The sequence below is a fragment of the Moschus berezovskii genome, chromosome 2, assembly GCF_049115385.1.
Source record: "Moschus berezovskii isolate FMDL1 chromosome 2, NW_MosBer_1.0, whole genome shotgun sequence".
Classification (NCBI taxonomy): domain Eukaryota; kingdom Metazoa; phylum Chordata; class Mammalia; order Artiodactyla; family Moschidae; genus Moschus; species Moschus berezovskii.
The window spans coordinates 75,742,646-75,764,131 of NC_142461.1; the positions used below are offsets into that span (position 1 = coordinate 75,742,646).

The 21,486-nt window shown below is 36.7% G+C and overlaps 1 protein-coding gene across 7 annotated transcripts in view; it reads left to right on the forward strand.

Moving 5' to 3' along the window:
- R3HDM1 (R3H domain containing 1) overlaps window positions 1-21,486 on the forward strand; it is a 96,589-nt gene that overhangs the window by 57,807 nt on the left and 17,296 nt on the right. For all 7 annotated transcript variants that reach the window (XM_055397069.2, XM_055397071.2, XM_055397072.2 and 4 more), the window contains 2 exons: window positions 8,123-8,277; window positions 12,256-12,407. In XM_055397069.2, the coding sequence (XP_055253044.2) occupies window positions 8,123-8,277; window positions 12,256-12,407 (307 nt within the window). The remainder of the gene's footprint in view (window positions 1-8,122; window positions 8,278-12,255; window positions 12,408-21,486) is intronic.

The following is a 21,486-nucleotide window of genomic DNA, read 5'->3' on the forward strand; positions in this document are numbered from 1 at the left end:
AATTTTGTATTTATATTACTAGGTGGTAGTCCTGACTACCCTTGTTTTATCATTGATTCTGTAAGCATTTCTTAGTATTGCGTGACCAGCACAGACTCAAACATTGTATATTACCTACAAATCCACATATTTCCCTTTTCCCTTCTTCATTAACCTGCCGCCACTGGAACCAAACGTATCTGGTAAGTACCCATAGATTTCCTTGAGTTGTATACCCTCTTCCACAGGACTGTCATTTAAATAACTTTGACCTGTAACCTGAATGAACCTGTTTTTATTAGCTTAATATTTTGTGTTTGTAATTTTGTTAATTTAAGGCACAGGAGTAGGAGAGCGGAGGGTGATAGAGGATAAAGAACAGCAATTGTGTGCTGGTGTTAGGTGAATGTGTATTCTTCCACATTCACCTAACAGACTTATCCTTAGTTGAGTTTGCCTGCTCACTAAAACAATGCCACAGACACAATACAAATCAGATTACAAACGAGATTTTGATGATTTGGAAATGGTTTTCATAAACTGTCTTGTCGATACCTGGTTACAATTAAATTTAGAGTTGGCAAAATGGCTCACCCAAGAAAGAAAAAAATCTACCCTGACAGCAGAGCTTCTGCTGTCCAGATTCAGTCTTGAAAAAATTTAATAATACCATTAAATGAAATAACCTTATATTTATGACTATTCTGACTAAGCACTTCAGTTTCTTTTCTTATCTTTCTGATTATGTCTAATTCATATTATTAAGATTGCTTTCCTTTAGCACAAATGATAGTTCAGGTCACCTATATAAAATAAAACTAGCCTGTTAAAGCCTGTGCAGTACTTTTCTGCTGAGCACTGTTTCCTTCTTGCTCTTTTCCCTGCTGAAGTGAAAGAGAGTTAAAAATAGAATATTCTTTGGAGCCCTCCGGGGAAGTGCCTGAGCCATCAATTTGTATTGTCCTAGTTCTCTCAGCTTGCAGAATTGATTGTGGTTTCCTCTGAAAGTGCTGGAAGAAATGGGATAATATTGTAAAACTGCAGTCTTTTAACAAAGGAGAATGTCAGTGTTAAATAACACTTACACTGAAATCTGGGTGTTTATTCTGTTGTTTGATATCACATATAGTGGCATTGCTTGCTTTACAAAATAGATGCTTTCCTACAATATTCAGAAATTTCTACAAGAGATATTCTGTTTTCCTCATACACCCAGTTTAAATCCAGATTTGTCACAGGAAGGATTTTTTTTTAATTAGATATACTGAAACACCTTATTGACAAAAGAATAATTTAGGTAGTAGCCAAATTGGGGATGTATTGAGCCTTAGAATACTGGAAATACTCTTGTCGTATTTTTAAAACATAGCAATAGTTTCCATTCTCAAGAGTCTACTTTACCCTTCCTAATCTTCACCCTTCTCCCTCTTTTCCAGATCACTGGATTTTTTTTTTCTCATGTTTGACAGTCTTCAAACTATACTTCTGAACATATCAGAGCTGTGTCCCTTCCCTCCTGTGGCCTGAATTAGATAATGAATTTGAACCACAGTGCCACTTCGCTAATAAATGCTACTCTGTATCAGTGATGCTGTGAAACCTGAACGTTTAAACACAGGTTTAAAACAACACTTCTTTAAGATATGAATTTTATTAAGCAGGTGTGAATAAAGTGAGGCATGTCTGTTATTACATGGTTCTTTATGTTGCTAACACACTATTATGATTTTGTCTTGCATAAATAATAGTAAGGTTCTTATCTTTAATAGTAGAATGATGGGCATTTCTTTCTTTCTTTTTTTGGTGCTTTCTGACTGAATATTTCTAATTTTACTTGTGATTATAGTAACTTTAGCCAACATATATCCCATGGTCTTACGTCATTCAAAAAAGTCCAATAATCTTTTTGCAGCATTTAATATCATGTTCTTTAGAGAGTATACTCTAAAATTATATACTTTTTAACTAGTTACTGGACTGTTTACGTATTGGAATGAACGGTCAAACACCTTATCATGACTTCTGGAAAGTCATTCAGGCACCTTTCTTAATGTTGTAGAATTTCCTTCCTAGGATACCAGCCATGCCACGTGCCGAATGTTAAATGATGCTTTTTTCTTCTTTTTAAGCTAGAAAGATTTCTAAGGTCCTGGTAGCTTTTTGTTCGGTATGGTTCACACCTGGTGGGTTTTCCCTCTTCTAATATAAAAATAATGTAAAACTTACTCAGTAGAAAACAGCCATTCCTTCACAGGAACATCAAGGCTTCACCCCTGTTACAGGACATGGCCCCATATATACATGGTGTCCAGGTTAAAGTTGGCATTGCCCCACTGAGTAAAGGCTCACTTCTTGGCGCAGGAATTCAACATTGTGGAGAGGGGAGCCAAATTTATGAAAATTCTGCTAATCTGTGTACTCATCTGGAATGTGGCAGTAGAGTATACATCTTGAGCAAAGGCAGCCTTTGAAGCAAAATAGCAAGGCTAAAATCCAGAGGAACATTGGAGATTGACACAAAATGCTGAGAGGCACAGACCAGGGAACATGGAAGCTGAAATATGACACCATTTGAGCCTCTTGTTCCCCTTTCCAGTTGCTTTATGTCCATGTGAAGTCATATTATAGTGAGGCAAAGAAGTGTAACCTTGCAGTCAGAGGGCACAAGTGGAGGAGAGAGAGAGGATATTATGGACTGATTGAATAAACTCTGTGACACTTGGCCTTGTTTTCAGCCGTAAGTTCTTTTACCTACAATCCGAACTAACTGCTTAATAGCCTTTCATTGTGATTCCTGTTTTGGATAACACTTAATACAAATATTGACCATTTACAATAAGTCTTTATTTTCCTGTAGTTAAATTGCTGTTGAGACTCAGGTATGTGAAATTAGTAAAAATCTTCATTAGCCAAAATGCTCAGACAGTGGAACGTCAGGCATTTCATGTTCCTGCTTATTGGAGCAGTGTTACTGTAATACTCTGTGTCAACATCTATCCCTGAGAAAAGTAAAGTTTAGCCTCAGGCTACTATGTGCAAATCCAGCTACAACACTTAACAGCTGTTAACCTTATGCAAAGTGTGAGCTCCTCTTATGCTTTTGTTTTTCCATCTGAAAAATGGGGATAGTAAGAAATAGATTGAAGGCAGAAGGAGAAGGGGACGACAGAGGATGAGATGGTTGGATGGCATCACGAGTTCTATGGACATGAGTTTGAATAAGCTCTGGGAGTTGGTGATGGACAAGGAAGTGTGGCATGCTGCAGTCCATGGGTTGCAAAGAGTCAGACACGACTGAGCAATGAACTGAACTGAACTGACGATTTCATAAGATTGAAGATTGGGAGCATGGAAAAGTTCTCACATGAAAGTGCTTAGAGTAGTACCTGCTGCTGCTGCTGCTGCTAAGTCACTTCAGTCGTGTCCGACTCTGTGTGACCCCATAGACGGCAGCCCACCAGGCTCCCCTGTCCCTGGGATTCTCCAGGCAAGAACACTGGAGTGGGTTGCCATTTCCTTCTCCAATGTGTAAAAGTGAAGTCACTCAGTCATGTCTGACTCGTAGCGACCCCATGGACTGCAGCCAACCAGGATCCTCCGTCCATGGGATTTTCTAGGCAAGAGTACTGGAGTGGCTTGCCATTGCCTTCTCCGAGAGTAGTACCTAAAACCTAATAAATGTCATGTAAATATTAGCTACTAGTAGTTACTTGTGCTATCAAATAAATGATAATTATTTAGTATTCTAAATGAAAACACATGGAGATTTGGGCTTCGTTTGTGTTTGGGCTGGATTCCACAATGGAAACCAAAAGCTGATTTATTGTTCTGAAATACTTAGTCTTTTTGTCTTGTTCGTTTCTTGACACATGCCTTCTTCCTAAAAGGCAATGGAGAGTTCTGAGTCTTTTTCTCATCCTTTGATTATTAACTTGAGGTAGGTCTAAAACAGTGTTCTTGCCTGGAGAATCCCAGGGATAGGGGAGCCTGGTGGGCTTCCGTCTATGGGGTCACACAGAGTCGGACACTACTGAAGTAACTTAGCAGCAGCAGCAGCAAATATGTTCTAAGAAAATTTCCTTAAATACTTCCTTCCCCATAGCTTTGTAAAATCCCTGTTGTTTAGCTTTGGAAACATTGCTTGGGAAAAGGTTTTGAAACAATGTGTCGTATGGCCCATTTCTATAAATAATGGCAGTGGGAATGTATGTTGCTGTCTGTGCAGAAAAAACAAGGCTAGCCATAAATACAACATGTAAATAATGATTATCTGCAAGTTATTGTTTTACAAAAATGGTTTTTTCCACCCTGGCTTTTTCCCTTTGTTGTATTTTCCAAATTTTCTTTGATGAAAACCTATTTTTTAGTCAAATGAAGCTTTTTCAAGGTTATTTTTAATGTCCCTTCATTCCCCCCAGCAATGTTTAAATTAAAGCTTTTTCATTTCAAGCTTTACATATTAGATACGAGATAAAACAGTTCTGTTTTTCCTTATCAAGTACACACTGAGGTGGCTATGCATTTTTTAAGGGAAGATTTAATGAGTAATTCATGAATTCTGGACTGAGGTTAATTTCTGTTCATAGGATCAAGTTTTATTTTAATGAGAATGCAAATATGTTTAACCTTACTATAGACATGTTACTGTAAAACTTAAGTACGACTTTTGCTGTCAAAAGCCATTCACTAAACGTGAACAGTGAGCCTGTCAGCACATAGGAAGCTCCTGGTTTTGTATAGAAACATCAGTTCAGTTTAGTCGCTCAGTTGTGTCTGACTCTGTGACCCCATGGACTGCAGCACACCAGGCCTCCCTGTCCATCACCAGCTTCTGGAGTTTACTCAAACTCATGTCAATTGAGTTGGTGATGCCATCCAACCATCTCATCCTCTGTCGTCCCCTTCTCCTCCCGCCTTCAATCTTTCCCAGCATCAGGGTCTTTCAAATGAGTCAGTTCTTCGCATCAGGTGGCCAAAGTATTGGAATATAGAAACATATATTATTTTGATTCTATTCTGTTAAGAATGTATTTTTCCTGTTTATTTGGTAACTATAAATGAGTGCCCATTTCCTTGGCTTATTTGCTTAGTAGCTGGTTTGGATATTTAGGGGTTCTTTTCCCTTTAACTGGATGGATAACTCTGCCCTTAGAAAGCACACCATTTCAGTTTTGTTGTTTTTAAGGTGTACACAAGCCATGAGAAAACAGTTAACAGGAACAATTTTATATTACCTGTCGAGTTTTAAGAAATATGGAAAAGGAAATAAACAACATTATGGGAAGATTAATAGGAGAGCTTCTTGGGAAAATATTTTCTTTTAAAGTATTTGACATTCTCATTTTTAATAGTTCCACTGTTAGTTAAGAACATGTTCCCTGTTTATTTGTGCTACTTCTGAATGAAGTAGTAATATTAGTTATTTTTCTACTTTCACAGTCTTTAAAATCTAACTGCTTAATGGTTCTCACTGCTCTTCTACTTGTAAAATCTTTGATTCTTTACCAATATTCTAACTTCATCTTCCACTTTTCACTCCATATGCAATGTTTAAATTAAACCACTCCCTACTATTCTCTGTTCCTCAAACATGTTGGTCATGTTTTTACTTTTTCCAGACCTTTTCTTTAAGTCCAGGCTCAAATGTTAGTACCTCTGTGGATATCAGCCAGGATTAATTTCTCCCTCTTAGTTTCGTAATACCCTACATATTCTGCTATTCTGATACGGTGTCAGAGCTAAGAATGCCTAATTTCAAATATAGGGACTGTGTTTTACTTACCTTTTATCACCCTCCAGGCACATCTTGAGCTCACAGAATCCTTATACTACCCTCTGTAACAAATGAGGTGCTGCAATCAGATGTTTTGGATTTTCTGTTGTCACATTTTCAAAATGTTTGTGTGCAGATAAATGTATCCATTAGGAGGCGTGAACATTAGTGGAGATAAGGTTGCATTAAAGAATAAAAACACCACTTAAAATTTATTAGTGCAAATTCCAAGCGGCCCTACATTAGACTACTGTGTCATGGTATCTGTAGCTACTGATTGAAGCTTTCTGTGTAGATTTTTTTTCATAAGAGGGAATTGCAGGCAGGAAGCAAATAGTGAATCTCCAAATACTGAACATATTTCGATAAAAGAAATCAGAACCACATTTGCACATAAATTGGCCTTTTTCCCCAAAGTTTTCTTTCGAGGCAACCTATAGCTCTGAACATATTTTGAATAAAATACAAAAATGTTATGAAAAACATTTGAGTTTCTTAGGGGACGTGACAATTTAAGTCAAATTATGTTACAGTAAATTCTCCTAGGTGTTCAGATTTTTCTTTTTAATTTAGTAGATTGTGATTCTGACAGGTCCATTGTAAGAAGTTACTTTCCAGTGTATAAAGAGCTATACCTAAATTATGACACTGCAATCGATGCTGTGTGGGTGTTCAGAGGTGACATTTCCAACACAAGAAGGGGTCTTCACATCCCTTTTCCATTCCTGTCCTTTATTTTCCTAGGAGTGGAAATGTGTCTGTGTATGTTTTGATGGTATTTGGACTTTACAGTATGAATTTGAAATGCTTGTCTTTTGATAAACTGAAAGTAGAATTGGATGTCAAGTATTAGGAGCAAGAAGGAAATTTATTTGTCTGCAAATTTGAGTATTAATAGGAGTTTCACAGGGAGAGATGTTTAGGAAATAGCATGTTTATAGTCACTTTATTACCTATAAAGACCATATTATACATTTTTTGGGAAAGGTTGACTGGTGAGAAGTCATTTGAAACATGGCAATAAAGCACTGTTGCCATAGAAATAGCATCATTTTATAAAACCTTTCATTATTAAAGGATTGATTGTATTTGTATTTTTACTTTGTTGTTAACATGTTGCTGAGTTACCAAATATATTTTGTATTCATGTCTTTAGAAAAGGGTGATGCTAAATTTATTCAATTATTTTAGTCATTGAGAAGAATCATTGAGACTTCAGGCAAGTACACTGATACCGTTGTCAAAATTAACACCTGAGATGGGATCTTTGCCATTCCTGTTGTTTTAGGAATTAATGAGGATAGAAATAAAAACTGGTATTTGTAAGATAGCAAAATAGATCTATGGTATTAAAGAAATCATTTAGCTTACCTTTAGTTGTAGAAGTTTGTTAAGGCAGTGCCGTCATTTGGTTTATCTCTGTAAAAGCTTTATAGGTTCCCTGTCTGGATGGTTGTTTATTTTAATCTGGTTTCTTTTTTTACAAAGAAAAAAGAATTTGTGGTAGTTTCTAGTAATTTACATATGTCTTGAGCTAATTAATTTACTTAAGGAAATCCTTTTGGGGTCAAGAGACACATAAAATTCATATTCATTACTCAAACCTTATTGTAGAATCATTTAAATAACTAATCAATTCACTTAATAAAAGTATATTTATACTCAGTAAAATTACCAGCAGTATCTCAAGTTTAGGAAGAACTATCCCTTTGGTGTTTGATTTATGAACTTCAGGCAGATTGCTTAACCTCTCTAATGATCAGTTTCTTTATTAAGTAACCTTAATAATGAGATAATCTTAAAAGTTGCTAGATAACTCCATTTTTCCTTGTGCCCTGGAGATGTTCCTAATATACAGATTCATATCTTAGTCTGAATTTTCAAACATACAGCTCTTCTATAAAAGTCATCCCACCTTCCATTATTTCCAGTCTCCAAAAGGATTAGTTCTGCCAATACCACCTCAAAACTCTCCATTTTTTAACCAGAAGCCTTTCATTTTGCTTTTGCACTGGGCCCCACAAACTATGTAGGCAGACCTGGTCCACAGAAAGTTAATTTTAATATCAAATTGTAATATATGCTGAATAGTAACTGTCTGTATAAACCAAGTCTTTGGCCCTAAAATTTCCTCAAGTGCAAAGGAAATCTTTGAATACAAATTTAATTTGTATGTTTTGGGGTAGGAAAGTGTTGATTGACTTGGGTTACCTACATAGTAAACCTTTTAAATGTTGGCTGTCATAATAGAGGGCTTTTGAGATTTGCTGTTTAAACAAATTCTGTCATTTTAGAACTTGCTTAAAATACAAAAACATACTGCTAGTGAAATAAATTCAAAGCAGGATTTAACTCACTGTGCCATTACAGGTTATCAAGTTATGCCCAACCAGCAGCAAAACTACCAAGGGATAGTTGGAGTTCAGCAACCCCAGAGCCAGAGCCTCGTTGGTGGCCAGCCCAACAGCATTGGAAATCAGATTCAAGGAGTGGTCATCCCCTATCCTTCAGTGCCATCGTATCAGGTATGTGGTCACTCTCTTACGTGCACTGGCTAGAAGTGATTTTCAGTAAATAAAATGTGGACTACTTTCTTCATTTAATGTGGGGTAAGGCTTCTGTAATACGTAACTTTATAGTCTTAAAAGAGTTTTATTAGTTGTTACAGTTTTGTTCTCTCCTCATTTTATTGCATTATTCATTCACTTCATTAATTTTTTGAAAAATATCTGAACCATATTAATATTGTGAAGTAAATTTTTCTGGCACTGTTTGTGTTTCCAACTACCTACATATGTGAGCAAATATCTTATTCTATTCTTCAGCTCCTTACAAAGTCTCTTGAGGAGAAAGTGGAACAGGAGGGAAAAGGAAAGGTGTAAGTAGGTGTATGAAATAGAGTAGATTATAAATTAGTGTTTATAGAATAAAGAATGTGGAATTACCCATGCTGGAATTGATATCCCCCTCCCCCCAAAGAAGAAAAGAAATAGTATGTCTTGTATTGAAAATGTCATGCATTTTAATTCATATTTCTCAAGTAGAAATACCTGCTGTTTCATTAATATGTCAGATTTTTTTAGCCCAAACTGTGTCACATTTTCAGACATTTATCTTCCTTTACCTTTCTGGAATAACCTGTGAATGAGTTTGTTTTCTTAGCCTCATGGTTTCCCATAGTTGAGTCTAATGTTAAGAAATCCAGAGGCTATTTTCATTCAATCCCACAACATAAAAATAACCAAGTTGGGAAGGTAAATGTACATGTATTTCATCTAAGGACAAGTCAACAAATTGGTTATAATCTACAGACCAGTAAATGAAGAAATTATAAAATACAGCCATGAATAATTTGGGGACTTAATACAGAAGAGAAAGCTATAAACCTTTAATTAGCTCTTAAAAGAAAATTATGGGCATAAATTAATTAAGACATTCTGAGAATAGGGCAGGATGTGAGCAAAGGAGGTAGCATATTCTGTGAAATTCCAGAAAGTGAAAGTCGTAATTAAAATGTGAAATCATCGAGGACTTTTTGAGCACTAAGAATATGTCTAGTTTTGAAGCCCTTTGATAATAGAAAGCAACTAAGGAATAAAGAAGGTACATTATGGGAACAGATTTTGCATCTTCTCTCACATCCTCCTTGCTTTTTACTCCTATCCCCCCTGCTTAAGGGCTTCCCTCATAGCTCAGTTGGTAAAGAATCTGCCTGCAGTGCAGGAGACCTGCGTTCGACTCCTGTGTCGGGAAGATCCCTGGAGAAGGAAATGGCAATCCACTCCAGTATTCTTGCCTGGAAAATCCCATGGACAGAGGAGGCTGGTGGGCTACAGTCCATGGGGTCGCAAGAGTCGCACACAACTTGAGACTAAACCACCACCATCCCTGCTTAAGTAGAGGCCCATGAGACTGCCCATCCCCCACTTCCTCTGTAGCTAGACATTAGACAGGATCACTACCAAGCCAAGAACTCTCCCTTCTCAAGACCCTGTTCATGCTATCTACCGAATCTAGTCTGTCTAGCATCTATCAGATACCCAGGCACTATGTAAATAAGATCTGCCTTGAAATACAAGTTTAAAATAAATTATCTCCTTGTTATTGTAGTTTTTTAAAATGGAGCTATGTACTGAAAGTGTTTCAGAGCTGAGACAGTTGTTATAACTTCTTACAAGGTACATTTTCTCATGGTATATCACATAATCCTTACATTGGCTGAATGATTGTGAGAAATATTGCTCTGACAAGTGATGAATGATAGCCTGCTTCATTTTTCCTTCCCATTTGGTTAGAAAAGCTAGGTGGTGATAAACTTAGGTAAATAATAAGCCAGAGGGAATTCCATGGCAGTCCAGTAGTTAGGACTCCTTACTTTCACTGCAAAGAGCCTGGGTTTAACCCCTGATCCTGCAAGCCTCATGGCTCAGCTGAAAAAATTAAAATAAATTTTTTAAATAAAAAATAAGCCTGAAAAGTCATCTATTTAGTAGAGCATTTTCTACAGCTGTACCTTCTCAAGTACAATTTCCTCTCTTTTGGTACTTCAGGTGTTTTCTTTACCACTAGTTACAAATTTAATCTGTAGCTTAAATCATCTAGATTGAGCTGTGTCATTTTTCTTAGATCTACCTAGCATATACACTAACTTAAATACAATGGAAAATAATAATAGAACGTTACACTGCCTCAGTAGACAAAAAGACTGAAATATATTTTGTCATGCAAAATTGAGTAAATCAAACCAGCAATGGAATCTTTGCCTTTGAACCAAATTGAAAGTAATTCAGAGGTTACTGTGTATTTTGAAGGGACTATAGGAAAAACCTAAAAGTTAATCATTAACTTATAAATCGCAGAACCCCGATACAGAGAATCATGAAGTGATTGAAGAACTACGGCTCTGGAGCCAGTGGGCATGGGTTCAAACCCTGACTTCTCTTCTCGATAACTGTACAACACTGGGCAAGGTTTTAACCCCTTCGATAAAACAAGGGTGATAAAAATACCTTCTTAGGGTTGTTAAGAAGACTTGATGTAATAATATACATAAAGTTCTTGGAATGGAACTTGAACATGGTATCAGTCAGTTCAGTTCAGTTGCTCAGTCGTGTCCAACTCTCCGCAACCCCATGAATCACAGCACGCCAGGCCTCCCTGTCCATCACCAACTCCCGGAGTACACTCAAACTCATGTCCACAGAGTCGGTGATGCCATCCAGCCATCTCATTCTCCGTCTTCCCCTTCTCCTCCCGCCCCCAACCTTTAAGTACTCAATAATGTCAACCTTGACTGTCATCACCGTTAACTACTGTTACTGTCTTTGACGCTACTGTTGTTGACATCAGCTGCAACAGAAGCTTTTACTGACCAAAACCACTGTAATGTGGCTGCTAAGTCACTTCAGTCGTGTCCGCCTCTGTGTGACCCCATAGACGGAAGCCCACCAGGCTCCCCCGTCCCTGGGATTCTCCAGGCAAGAACACTGGAGTGGGTTGCCATTTCCTTCTCCAATACTGTAATGTGGCACACTTGTAAATTACAAAACCCTCATGCCTTTGTCGGAGAAGGCAATGGCACGCCACTCCAGTACTCTTGCCTAGAAAATCCCATGGACGGAGGACCCTGGTAGGCTGCAGTCCATGGGGTCGCTACGAGTCAGACATGACTGAGCAACTTCACTTTCACTTCACTTTCACACATTGGAGAAGGAAATGGCAACCCACTCCAGTGTTCTTGCCTGGAGAATCCCAGGGGCGGGGGAGCCTGGTGGGCTTCCGTCTATGGGGTCACACAAAGTCGGACACGACTGAAGTGACTTAGCAGCAGCAGCAGCATGCCTTTGTGGGTTTTATTTTCGATAACTATGGAAACTGAAGAATCCATTATGTGCATATGGTTTCTATGTAGATAGTGTAGAAAACAGAACTGAAAGATCTGCTGTTCCTCAGATACCTTCTGTACTAGATCCTGAAAATAGAAATTATAATAGCCCTCCTGAGGTGAAGGAGACATCCCATTTTTGCAGATAATGAACTCTGGGGCCTCAGAAGAGTTAAGTTATTTGCCCAGTGCACATGTACAGTAAAGCTGATGGGTCGTTATCACATCTAGATATCTTAAGCTCTGAAGCTCATACTTCCTGATCCAGTGTATCTCACCAGTACTCTTAGCTGAGTTTTACTTAGCTCTACCTGAGGTAAATGTTATTCTTTCCATGTCAAATGGTTATCCTTATTTGGAAACAATTTCTTTTTTTAAATAACTTCTACTTTGGAACACCACTCCTAGCCTACTGTACTATTGATAAATGTTAGCCAAAAACAATAAATGGCTTAAAAAACATAAAAATATGCTGTAACTAAATTATCAAGACAGCCTATGGGCAGTTTTAGCTTATTCCTAACTGCTCATATTTGAAAAGCTTAGGGAGGCTGGAAACATTGACCTTTGCAAGGTTTTAAAAAACCTTTTTCCCTTTAAATTGTCTTTCAAATTTTAGGTTTCACTGCCTCAAGGTTCTCAAGGAATTGCCCATCACACTTATCAACAGCCTGTTATGTTCCCTAGTCAGTCTAATCAAGGATCTATGCCTACAGCAGGAATGCCAGTTTACTATAGCGTCATTCCACCTGGCCAACAAAATAATTTAAGGTGAGTGAATAAAAAGCCTAATCTTATAGCTCCTCATTGTTTATCAGGATTATGGTCTGTTGCTAATTTTTTTTGATGTGGAATACTTCATGCATTTGCGTGTCATCCTTAACACAAGTTGCCATAACCTAGTAATATTTTACACATTTTTAAGAAAGTCACAGTGTCTCTCATTGCTCATTAGTAAACTCTAAGCTGTAGTCCTGAGCCAAACGCTCACCATGTTACTAAAATATAACCAGATTATAAGGTTTCTATAAGAACACTAAGTGAGCCTTTGTTCTGAAAAATGTCTTCCTTAGCTTGAGTTGCTTAGCAATCCATTTTCTTGTGGAAGCTGTAGAATTTGAATTATCTTTACTTTAACCTCAACCAATCAGTTATCACTGAGGCAATTTTGTATTTGATTGTGTTGTTACATGTACTATGAGGATTTAACATAACCTGATTCAGATCGTGTGTGTTGTCCCTTTCAGCAAGCCATGTACCAGTCACAAAAACTAGATTTACAACTAATTGTGGTACTTCTTTCAGTCAATGATGTAGACAAAAAAATTATTGCAAAAAGTTAATAATTTCATTCCTATAGTCTGCAAAAGTGGCAAGCTAGTTGAATAATATCTTCAAACTGCTTCTATTTGAGTGTTGGGGTTTTTTCTTCCTATTTTACCACTTATTTTCCCATTTTTATCTTGAAACTCAAAAGGAGAATATGCTTTTGTCTTTGATTTGCAGTCTCAAAGGCTAGCATACAGAGAGGGGAACTTGAAAAGACCGTAACCTTTATTTTTCAGAACTTTGTTAAAAAGATGCTTCACAGAATCTTTATGAAACATGAGAAAAGAAAACCTACTTTTAAGTTCTGTTCTTTTTATCATCTGCCATTTCTCATCTCTGTAAACTACTACTTTGTAAACTAGCATTCCTCTAGTGTCCCCTTTGTTCTATTTCTGGAACTGTCTTAGATTCATTTTATTTCTCCTAAATGTCTCCTTTTGCATTTTTGGGTTTTTTGCCTCAGTCATCCTTTGAAATAATTGTCAGTAACAAAGTCTCAATATGAACATCTTTTAGTGAAATTCTACTTCTGTTATTAAAAGAAGTTGTTAACACAGCCTAGAGAAGTAAAATGTAACAAGAAAGTTACTTTTGGTGCTAAAACATTTCCTTTTCAGAGTATTTATTTTCTCTGCATTGGATATAGTGGCTGTTTTTGTAAGCATGTATATATCAGAAAAATTAATTAGTAAATTATATTGACAAAAACAATGTTAAATGGAAAGAGAATGCTTATAGCTATTCCATTTCTTGTGAACTCACCAAAAATTAGTGATAATAATAATAATCAATATTTTAGATTAATAATTTTAAAATAGATACCTTTAAAGAATAGGGAAGAAAGGTAATATTTCATGCAAAAATCTTTTCATTTTTCAGTCTCTCTCTGAGTTTCTATTGAGAAAAACATTTCTCATACATCTTGTATTTTGTCCATTAAAAGAGCATTTTCTGTTTTTAACTTGTTTGGGTCTTTCTCATTATACATATAATGCATAGTCATTGTGGAAAATTTGAAAATATAAAAAATTTCAAGCTATAAAAAAGATGAAAAAGCAAATCAGCCACAACCTCACCATTCAAGAGATAACAGCCTTTAAATTTTGATGTCTTCATTCAGGTCATTTTTCAGTGTACACATAATATGTGAACTCTGTTAGGAATCACGTTCTAAACATTATATTTTCTATATAATTACATTATTCATAATCTTTAATTTAAAAATTAAACCACTTACAATCACATGGAGTAAGGGAATTCCCTAGTGGTCCAGTGGTTAGGACTTGGCGCTTCCACTGATGTGACCCGGGTTTAATCCCTGTTGGGGGAACTAAGATCCTACAAGCTGCTCAGAGCAGCCAAACAACCGCACACTCATGAAATTGCCCTTCATGCAAAGCAGTTACTATTCACTGACCAAAGTAATCACTGTTTAGAGTTTGCCATTTATCTTTCTAACACTTTTTCTACTTTTAAGTAGATACATGAAAAACTTTATGGTTTGAGGAGGGAGGTTTGGTGTTTCTATTTTGAAGTAGATTAGGGATATTTTCATTTGTGTTTCAAAATTCATTTGTCACTGAATTTTTCTGCATGTGTGGAATTATTTTTATGAATATTTTGTTTGTCATCTTGCTTTTTTCATTGAATTTGTTAGCCTTGAACATCTTTTCCACAGAGTACCTGAATTTATCTGTATTTTAGACTCCTGATATTATCAAGTGTTTGTGATTTCTGAAATGTGAAATTGATATGGTAAAGCTTATCTTTTTGAAAAAAAATTAGCTCAGTAGCAGTCATTAAGAAGGATTTGAGTTGGGTGGAGACCACAAGGAGAAGTGTTGTAATTTAAGCACATTACGTGACAGGTTGCTCAACTGTGGTGGTAGCAATAGGAAGGGAAGAACTTTGAAAGAACAAATGAATATTTGGTGATAATATAAATGAGAATTAAAGGAAAATTTGAGATACCTTGGTGGAAAATGTCCCACTTGCAACCATAGAGAATAAGAGTTGGAAATTAGTGTCATTGTAATTTGGATTTGTTAACTTACAAGTACTTACTAGATCTAGGGTTAGCACGCTATTTTGTAACAGACCAGACAGGAAATATTTCAGACTTCATAGGCTAAAGTATCAAATTATGGGTACTATTTTAGGTATGTATGTATGTAACAAGAGAGAACATAAATTTCCAAAAAATTTTTATTGACAGGATTGAGAATGAGGTAATTGAGCACAAATTTTTTTCATACAGTCCTATTAACTAGAAGAATGGAATTACTTTATGTGAGGGACCATTCTTACCGTGCAGGCCATTAGAGAGCCCCCTGGTCCTGGACTTTTGAATTATTTGTTAAATTTTTACGACTTTCTTCCTCAAGTAAATTTTAAGCTTTTTCAAATTGTTTCTCAAAAATCCATCCTTTCTTCACAGCCCAGGAATTTGACTGGCTTGCCATTTTATTTGATATTTCTCGAGGCCATAGGTAACCTAGATAACAAACAATACCCTGAAATAGGCCAAGTTTAGGAAAGTTTTGTGTTAGAATTACCCCCTCTGACGTATTCTATATATTTTATTTTGTGAATAATTTCTGTACCTTGAGAGTGTGCTGATGTCTGTGTTTTACTAATCAATGTTGGGGCAGTATCAGGCATGTTGATGAAAGGATGGTAAAAACCGACATCCTCTTGATTTCCATTTTCAGCCATGATAGAGTAGTAGGGACCAAATTTTAAAACTAGACCAAATTTAAAATCTGCCTTAAAAACTAGAGAAGCATATGAAACAAGAGTTTTCATTAGGCAGTTCAGTTCAGTTCAGTCGCTCAGTCGTGTCCAACTCTTTGTGACCCCATGAATCACAGCACAAAAGACGGGAACATTCTAAGAACCATATTTTTTAAATCAGAACGTTTTAAGCCCATTGCCAAATTGATCTCTGAAAGCATTGTACAAGCCTATCTTGCTATCGACAAGTTATGAAGGAACGGTTTTCACTTAATTCTTCTGAGCATTGAATAATAGTGTATATTTTTAAATTTATTCTAGTATGAGATGTATGTGTCATAATCAGTATTTGTTTCAACCTACACTAGTTTCATTTCCAGTAACATTTTTCTCCTTATGTTTACTTCAGTTCAGTTCAGTCGCTCAGTCGTGTCCGACTCTTTGCGACCCCATGCATCACAGCACGCCAGGCCTCCCTGTCCATCACCAACTCCCGGAGTTCACCCATACTCATGTCCATCAAGTTGGTGATGCCATCCAGCCATCTCATTCTCTGTCGTCCCCTTCTCTTCCCGCCCCCAATCCCTCCCAGCATCAGAGTCTTTTCCAGTGAGTCAACTCTTCGCATGAGGTGGCCAAAGTATTGGAGTTTCAGCTTTAGCATCAGTCCTTCCAATGAACACCCAGGACTGATCTCCTTTAGAATGGACTGGTTGGATCTCCTTGCAGTCCAAGGGACTCTCAAGAGTCTTCTCCAACACCGCAGTTCAAAAGCATCAATTCTTCAGCGATCAGCTTTCTTCACAGTCCAACTCTCACATCCATACATGACCACGGAAAAAACCATAGCCTTGACTAGATGGACCTTGGTTGCAAAGTAATGTCTCTGCTTTTTAATATGCTATCTAGGTTGGTCATAACTTTCCTTCCAAGGAGTAAGCGTCTTTTAATTTCCTGGCTGCAATCAGCATCTGCAGTGATTTTGGAGCCCCAAAAAATGAAGTCTGACACTGTTTCCACTGTTTCCCCATCTATTTCCCATGAAGTGATAGGACCAGATGCCATGATCTTTGTTTTCTGAGTGTTGAGCTTCAAGCCAACTTTCTCACTCTCCTCTTTCACTTTCATCAAGAGGCTTTTTAGTTCCTCTTCACTTCTGCCATGTTACGGACAGTAAAACTTGAGAGAGGGAAAATAAACAGTCTTTTAACAATTACCCCAGCTTCCTGCCTGCAGAGTTTCAAGCCACACCTCAGTGCAGGGGGAACCCAAGCAAGACCCTTAAGTTAACAAGATGGAATTCAAAGTCCAAGGAAGCCAAGGTGGCTTAGAGTTTACAGGGCAGGATACTGAAGAGAAGAGAGTTGCAAAGAGGTTGCTCTGGCCATCTAAGTGGGGCCCTTTTGAGTCTGAGTTGATTGCTGACCAGTACATGTATGTACAAAACCTACCCAATTCCAGGGAAAGAACACGTCAAAAGAAATAAGCAGAACAATCCCTGAACCTCACACAAGGACAGGAATAGTTTATATTCCTCCCAGCCCACATGTCAAAACCTTGTAATACAAGAGGCAGTGAGTAGAGGACTTAAAAGAATACTGTGTCAGTAGTGGAGGACAGTTAGCCTCAGATGAAAAGCTGCTCTGGTCCGGCCTTAAACAAGCAGGACCCAAAAAGATTAAATTGTCTCCATTTAACTGTGGTTCAGAACAGAGCTCAAAAATATTATTAAAAATTCAAGGATGTCCAGCACTCAACAAGGTTAGATTCATAGGCTGGGATCCAGTCCAAAATTGACAAGTATGCAAAGAAGTAAGAAACAAAGGCTAATAGTGGGGGAAAAAATCAGTCAATTGGACCTGACTGAAACAATGCCAGTATAAAATTCAGACAGAGGAAACAGACTAGGAAAAAAATGAACAGAGCATCAGTACTTTTCAGCCTAATGCATGTGCAGTTGGCATCCTCAGGAGAGGGAAAGGGAGGACAAAAAATATATTTGAATAATGCTGAAATGTTTCAAAAGTTATGAAGATTATAAACCTGCAGATCAGAAATTTCAACAAACTTCAAGCAAAAGAAGAAATATGAAGGAAATTTCTTAAAACTTTATAAACAGAAAATTATAAAAGTAGCCAAAGAAAAAAGAACATTACCTGTAGAAGAACAAAGATAAGAATTTGGTAGACTTCTTGTTAGAAACAGTACTATTTCAGACATGCAAAAACTGAAAGAATTAATCACCAGCTCACCTGCACTGCAAGAAATTCTAAAGGAAGTCTTTGAGACAGGAAGAAAATTATACTAGGTGGAAGCTGGCTCCACAAGAGAATAAAAATGAAAAGTCAAGCACTGTGCTGACTTGGAAAGCATATATTTGAAAAAGTTCTTAGTATATCAAGAATCCTTAAACCTCAATAATAATAATAATTTTTAAAAAGCCCTTCAGAAACAATTTGTTTAAAATGTTATGCCTATCATATGGCGCACTACTACACAAGAGTTAGAATTAATGGTGAGGGAAGGTGTCGACACTTGGTATTCTTAATCCAATTGGAGGTTACATAGTTTTATATCATACCATTCTTTAAGATTCAGTTCTTTAAAAATCTTCATATTTCTGGGTATTCTTGTTGTATATATGTTTCAAACCCTTTAAATAGGTAATAAAACCACTTAATTATGGGGGGAAGACTTTAAGAGCTAAAGCCAAGAGAATGGGAGGACAGGAATCAGAGACTGTAGATAGAGACAACTTTTGAGAATTGCATCCCTAGGCAGGAGCATTGAATTTCAGCAGTATATGGGAGGGGGAAATAAGGTTAAGAGAGTAGTCTGTTCTTAATTGAAAAAATAAGTCTTTATATGCTGAAATTGAAAGACAACAGAAAGAGGTATGTTGCTAGAGCAGAGAGGGAAGAGCAGTAAGGTCCCCAAGAAGGATGAGAGTAAACACTCAAATGGAAGTCAGTTAGCCGTATAGAAGATGTAGAGGATTCATATGTGGTAAATGGAAAAAAAAAGCAGAGTGCATGGGTACAGATATTATTACATAGATAGGTGTGGTGAAGAGCTTGTGAAAATACTTAATTGCTTTTCTCACTGATATAAGAGTCAAGATAGGCATTATCAAAGAGTAGATGAATGTTTTAAAGGTTGTTTTAGTATGAAGATTCAGCATAGTTACATCAAGACAGATTTTTTTAAAAGAAAGCATCATGATATGGGTAAATGTGACAGATGTCTGATAAAAGCCTACAAGCATTTTTATCACCTCTGTATGTTCTAGAATGATTATATTGCAACTCTACAAATAATTCATGGAAATAAGTAGTTTACCCACTTGGCAAGAACTAGTGATAAATTATCACATAAGAAAATATTCACTCTCACCAGCCATCTTAAGAAATGAGAATTAACGCACCCTTAATCCCAAAAGGACAAAACACTTATCTATACTAAGATACTAAAGAGGCAAACATTGCTGGCTTCTGGGCATATGAAGCCCATTTTATCCATAAATCAGCCTGATGACATTTAACAAAACACAGAACGCCTGTCCTTTTTTATTCTGTAATTCTGCCTCAGAATTTTGCCACAATTATTATCCCACCCCCTAAAAAATTGCTCCAAAAAAATTGTAAAAAAGTGTTGTTACTTATAGGAAAATCCAACAAAAATAATCCAAAAGAAATACAGAGTAACCTTCTAATGGTTTAAACTTTCCTTTATCTCTCTCTCTCTTTTTTCCTGCTAGACTGATTAAATTTGGTTGGAATTTACTCAGGTTATTGAACTGCCCTGGTGGCTCAGACGGTAAAGCGTCTGCCTACAATGCATGAGACCCAAGTTCAATCCCAGGGTTGGGAAGATCTCCTCAAGAAGGAAATGGCAACCCACTCCAGTACTCTTACCTGGAAAATCCCATGGACGGGGAAACCTGGTAGGCTGTAGTCCAGGGGGTCTCAAAGAGCTGGACACGACTGAGCGACTTCACTTTCTTTCTTTTACTCAGGTTGTCACAGGTGGTGAATCAGTTATTAGGACCAGTGAGATTCAAAGTGCTTGTTCTTTGTTAACTGCTTCGTTCTTTTTATTATTAATGAATTAAATGTTGTGATACTCAGACTGCTATAGTCCCCAAATGGATTATATGGATTACTTACAGCATCTTCAGGGAACACAGCACATGTCTGCTAAGTAATGTTCAGGAAGCTTGTTTGCCTATCATTGGCAGTAAGATGTCAAATGGTTTAAAAAGGCAAAAAACCAAATGACTTCTTTCTTTTTGTTGTTGTTGTTGTTAGGGTTTGGGGGGTTTTTTGCATTATTTTTTATTTTTCTTTCCTTCAAATGACTTCTTAGAACACATTTTCTTGCCATCTGTTCTTGGATTTTCAAAGATATCATCTTTCATAGCTGGTAAAAGCTGTAGATATGTGGGGCTTGGTTTTCAGTGAACTAATTACTTAAGAATACATTGGGTCCTTTTCTCCCATCAAAAAAATAATAATTTGAAATAGCAATCATAATATTTGCAAAACCATAAAGAGAAGAGAGGAATGATGACAGTAACATTTTTCAATTTTGGTACCTTTTATTTCATTTTCTTGCTTCATTGCCCTGGCTAGAACCATAGTGTTACGTTCAGTACACGTTGAGAGAACTGACATCCTTGTCTTCATGACTGGAGAGCATTCAGTCTTCCACCTGAAGTATAATGTTAGTTGTGGGTTTTCTTTTTTTGGGGGGGTATATTAGTTTTTTAATTCATATATATAAAGATACAAAGTTAAGGCTCTTCATTGCAACAAAAAGTTAGGAAATGGTATATTTATACCATACATTCTCAACAGGGGCAATGTTGATAGCTTACGGTGAACGGTGTTGGATTCTTGATCTCTGAAGAAGATGATTTAGCTTCGGGACCAGGGACCAGACTTGATCACTCAAGAACTTTTGTATAGCAGAGTTTTATTTAAGTATGAAAAGGGGCAGAAAAAGCTTCTGACATATACATCAGAAGGGGAATGGAGAGTGCCCCAGTTGTGGATTTTCTGTAGGTGCTCTATATCATGTTGAGAGAAAATAGATATTACATTAATTTATTTTCAGATAGTAAATGACCCAGGCATTCCTGGGATAAATCACATTCAGTTGGATTTTCGCATTTATAGTCATAAGAGATATTGGTCTGTTGTCTTGTGGTGCCTTTGTCTGGTTTTAGTTTTAGAGTAATATAGAGTGAGTTGGGAAGTGTTATTTTCTGTTTTGAAAAAAAAATGTTTATGAAGAACTATTGTTAACTTTTCTCTAAGAATGATAAAGTGATGAAGCCTTGTATGCCAGGGTGTGTGTGTATGTGTGTGTAAATTGTCTTATGATTACTACTTCAGTCTCTTCATTTGTTAGTGGTCCACTCTGATTATCTGTTTATATCTGATTATCAGTTTCTACTTGAGTTTGTTTTGGCAGTTTGTATGTTTCTAGGAACTTGATCTATCTTCTTGGTATACAGTTTTTTATACTATTTCATTATCCTTTTTATTTCTGTAGTCTGTAGTAATCTCCCTTCTTTGTTTCTGATTCTAGTAATTTGAGTTTTCCCTCCTTTTTTCTTGGTCAGTTTAGCAAAAAGTTGTCATTATTGATCTCTTCAATGATCCAGCTCTTGGTTTCTATTGATTTTCTCTTTTCTGTTCTCTATTTTGTTTATTCCCATTATAATCTTTCTTATTTACTTCCTTTGGCTTGCTTTAAGCTTGGCGATCTCTCCCCCAAGCCACCC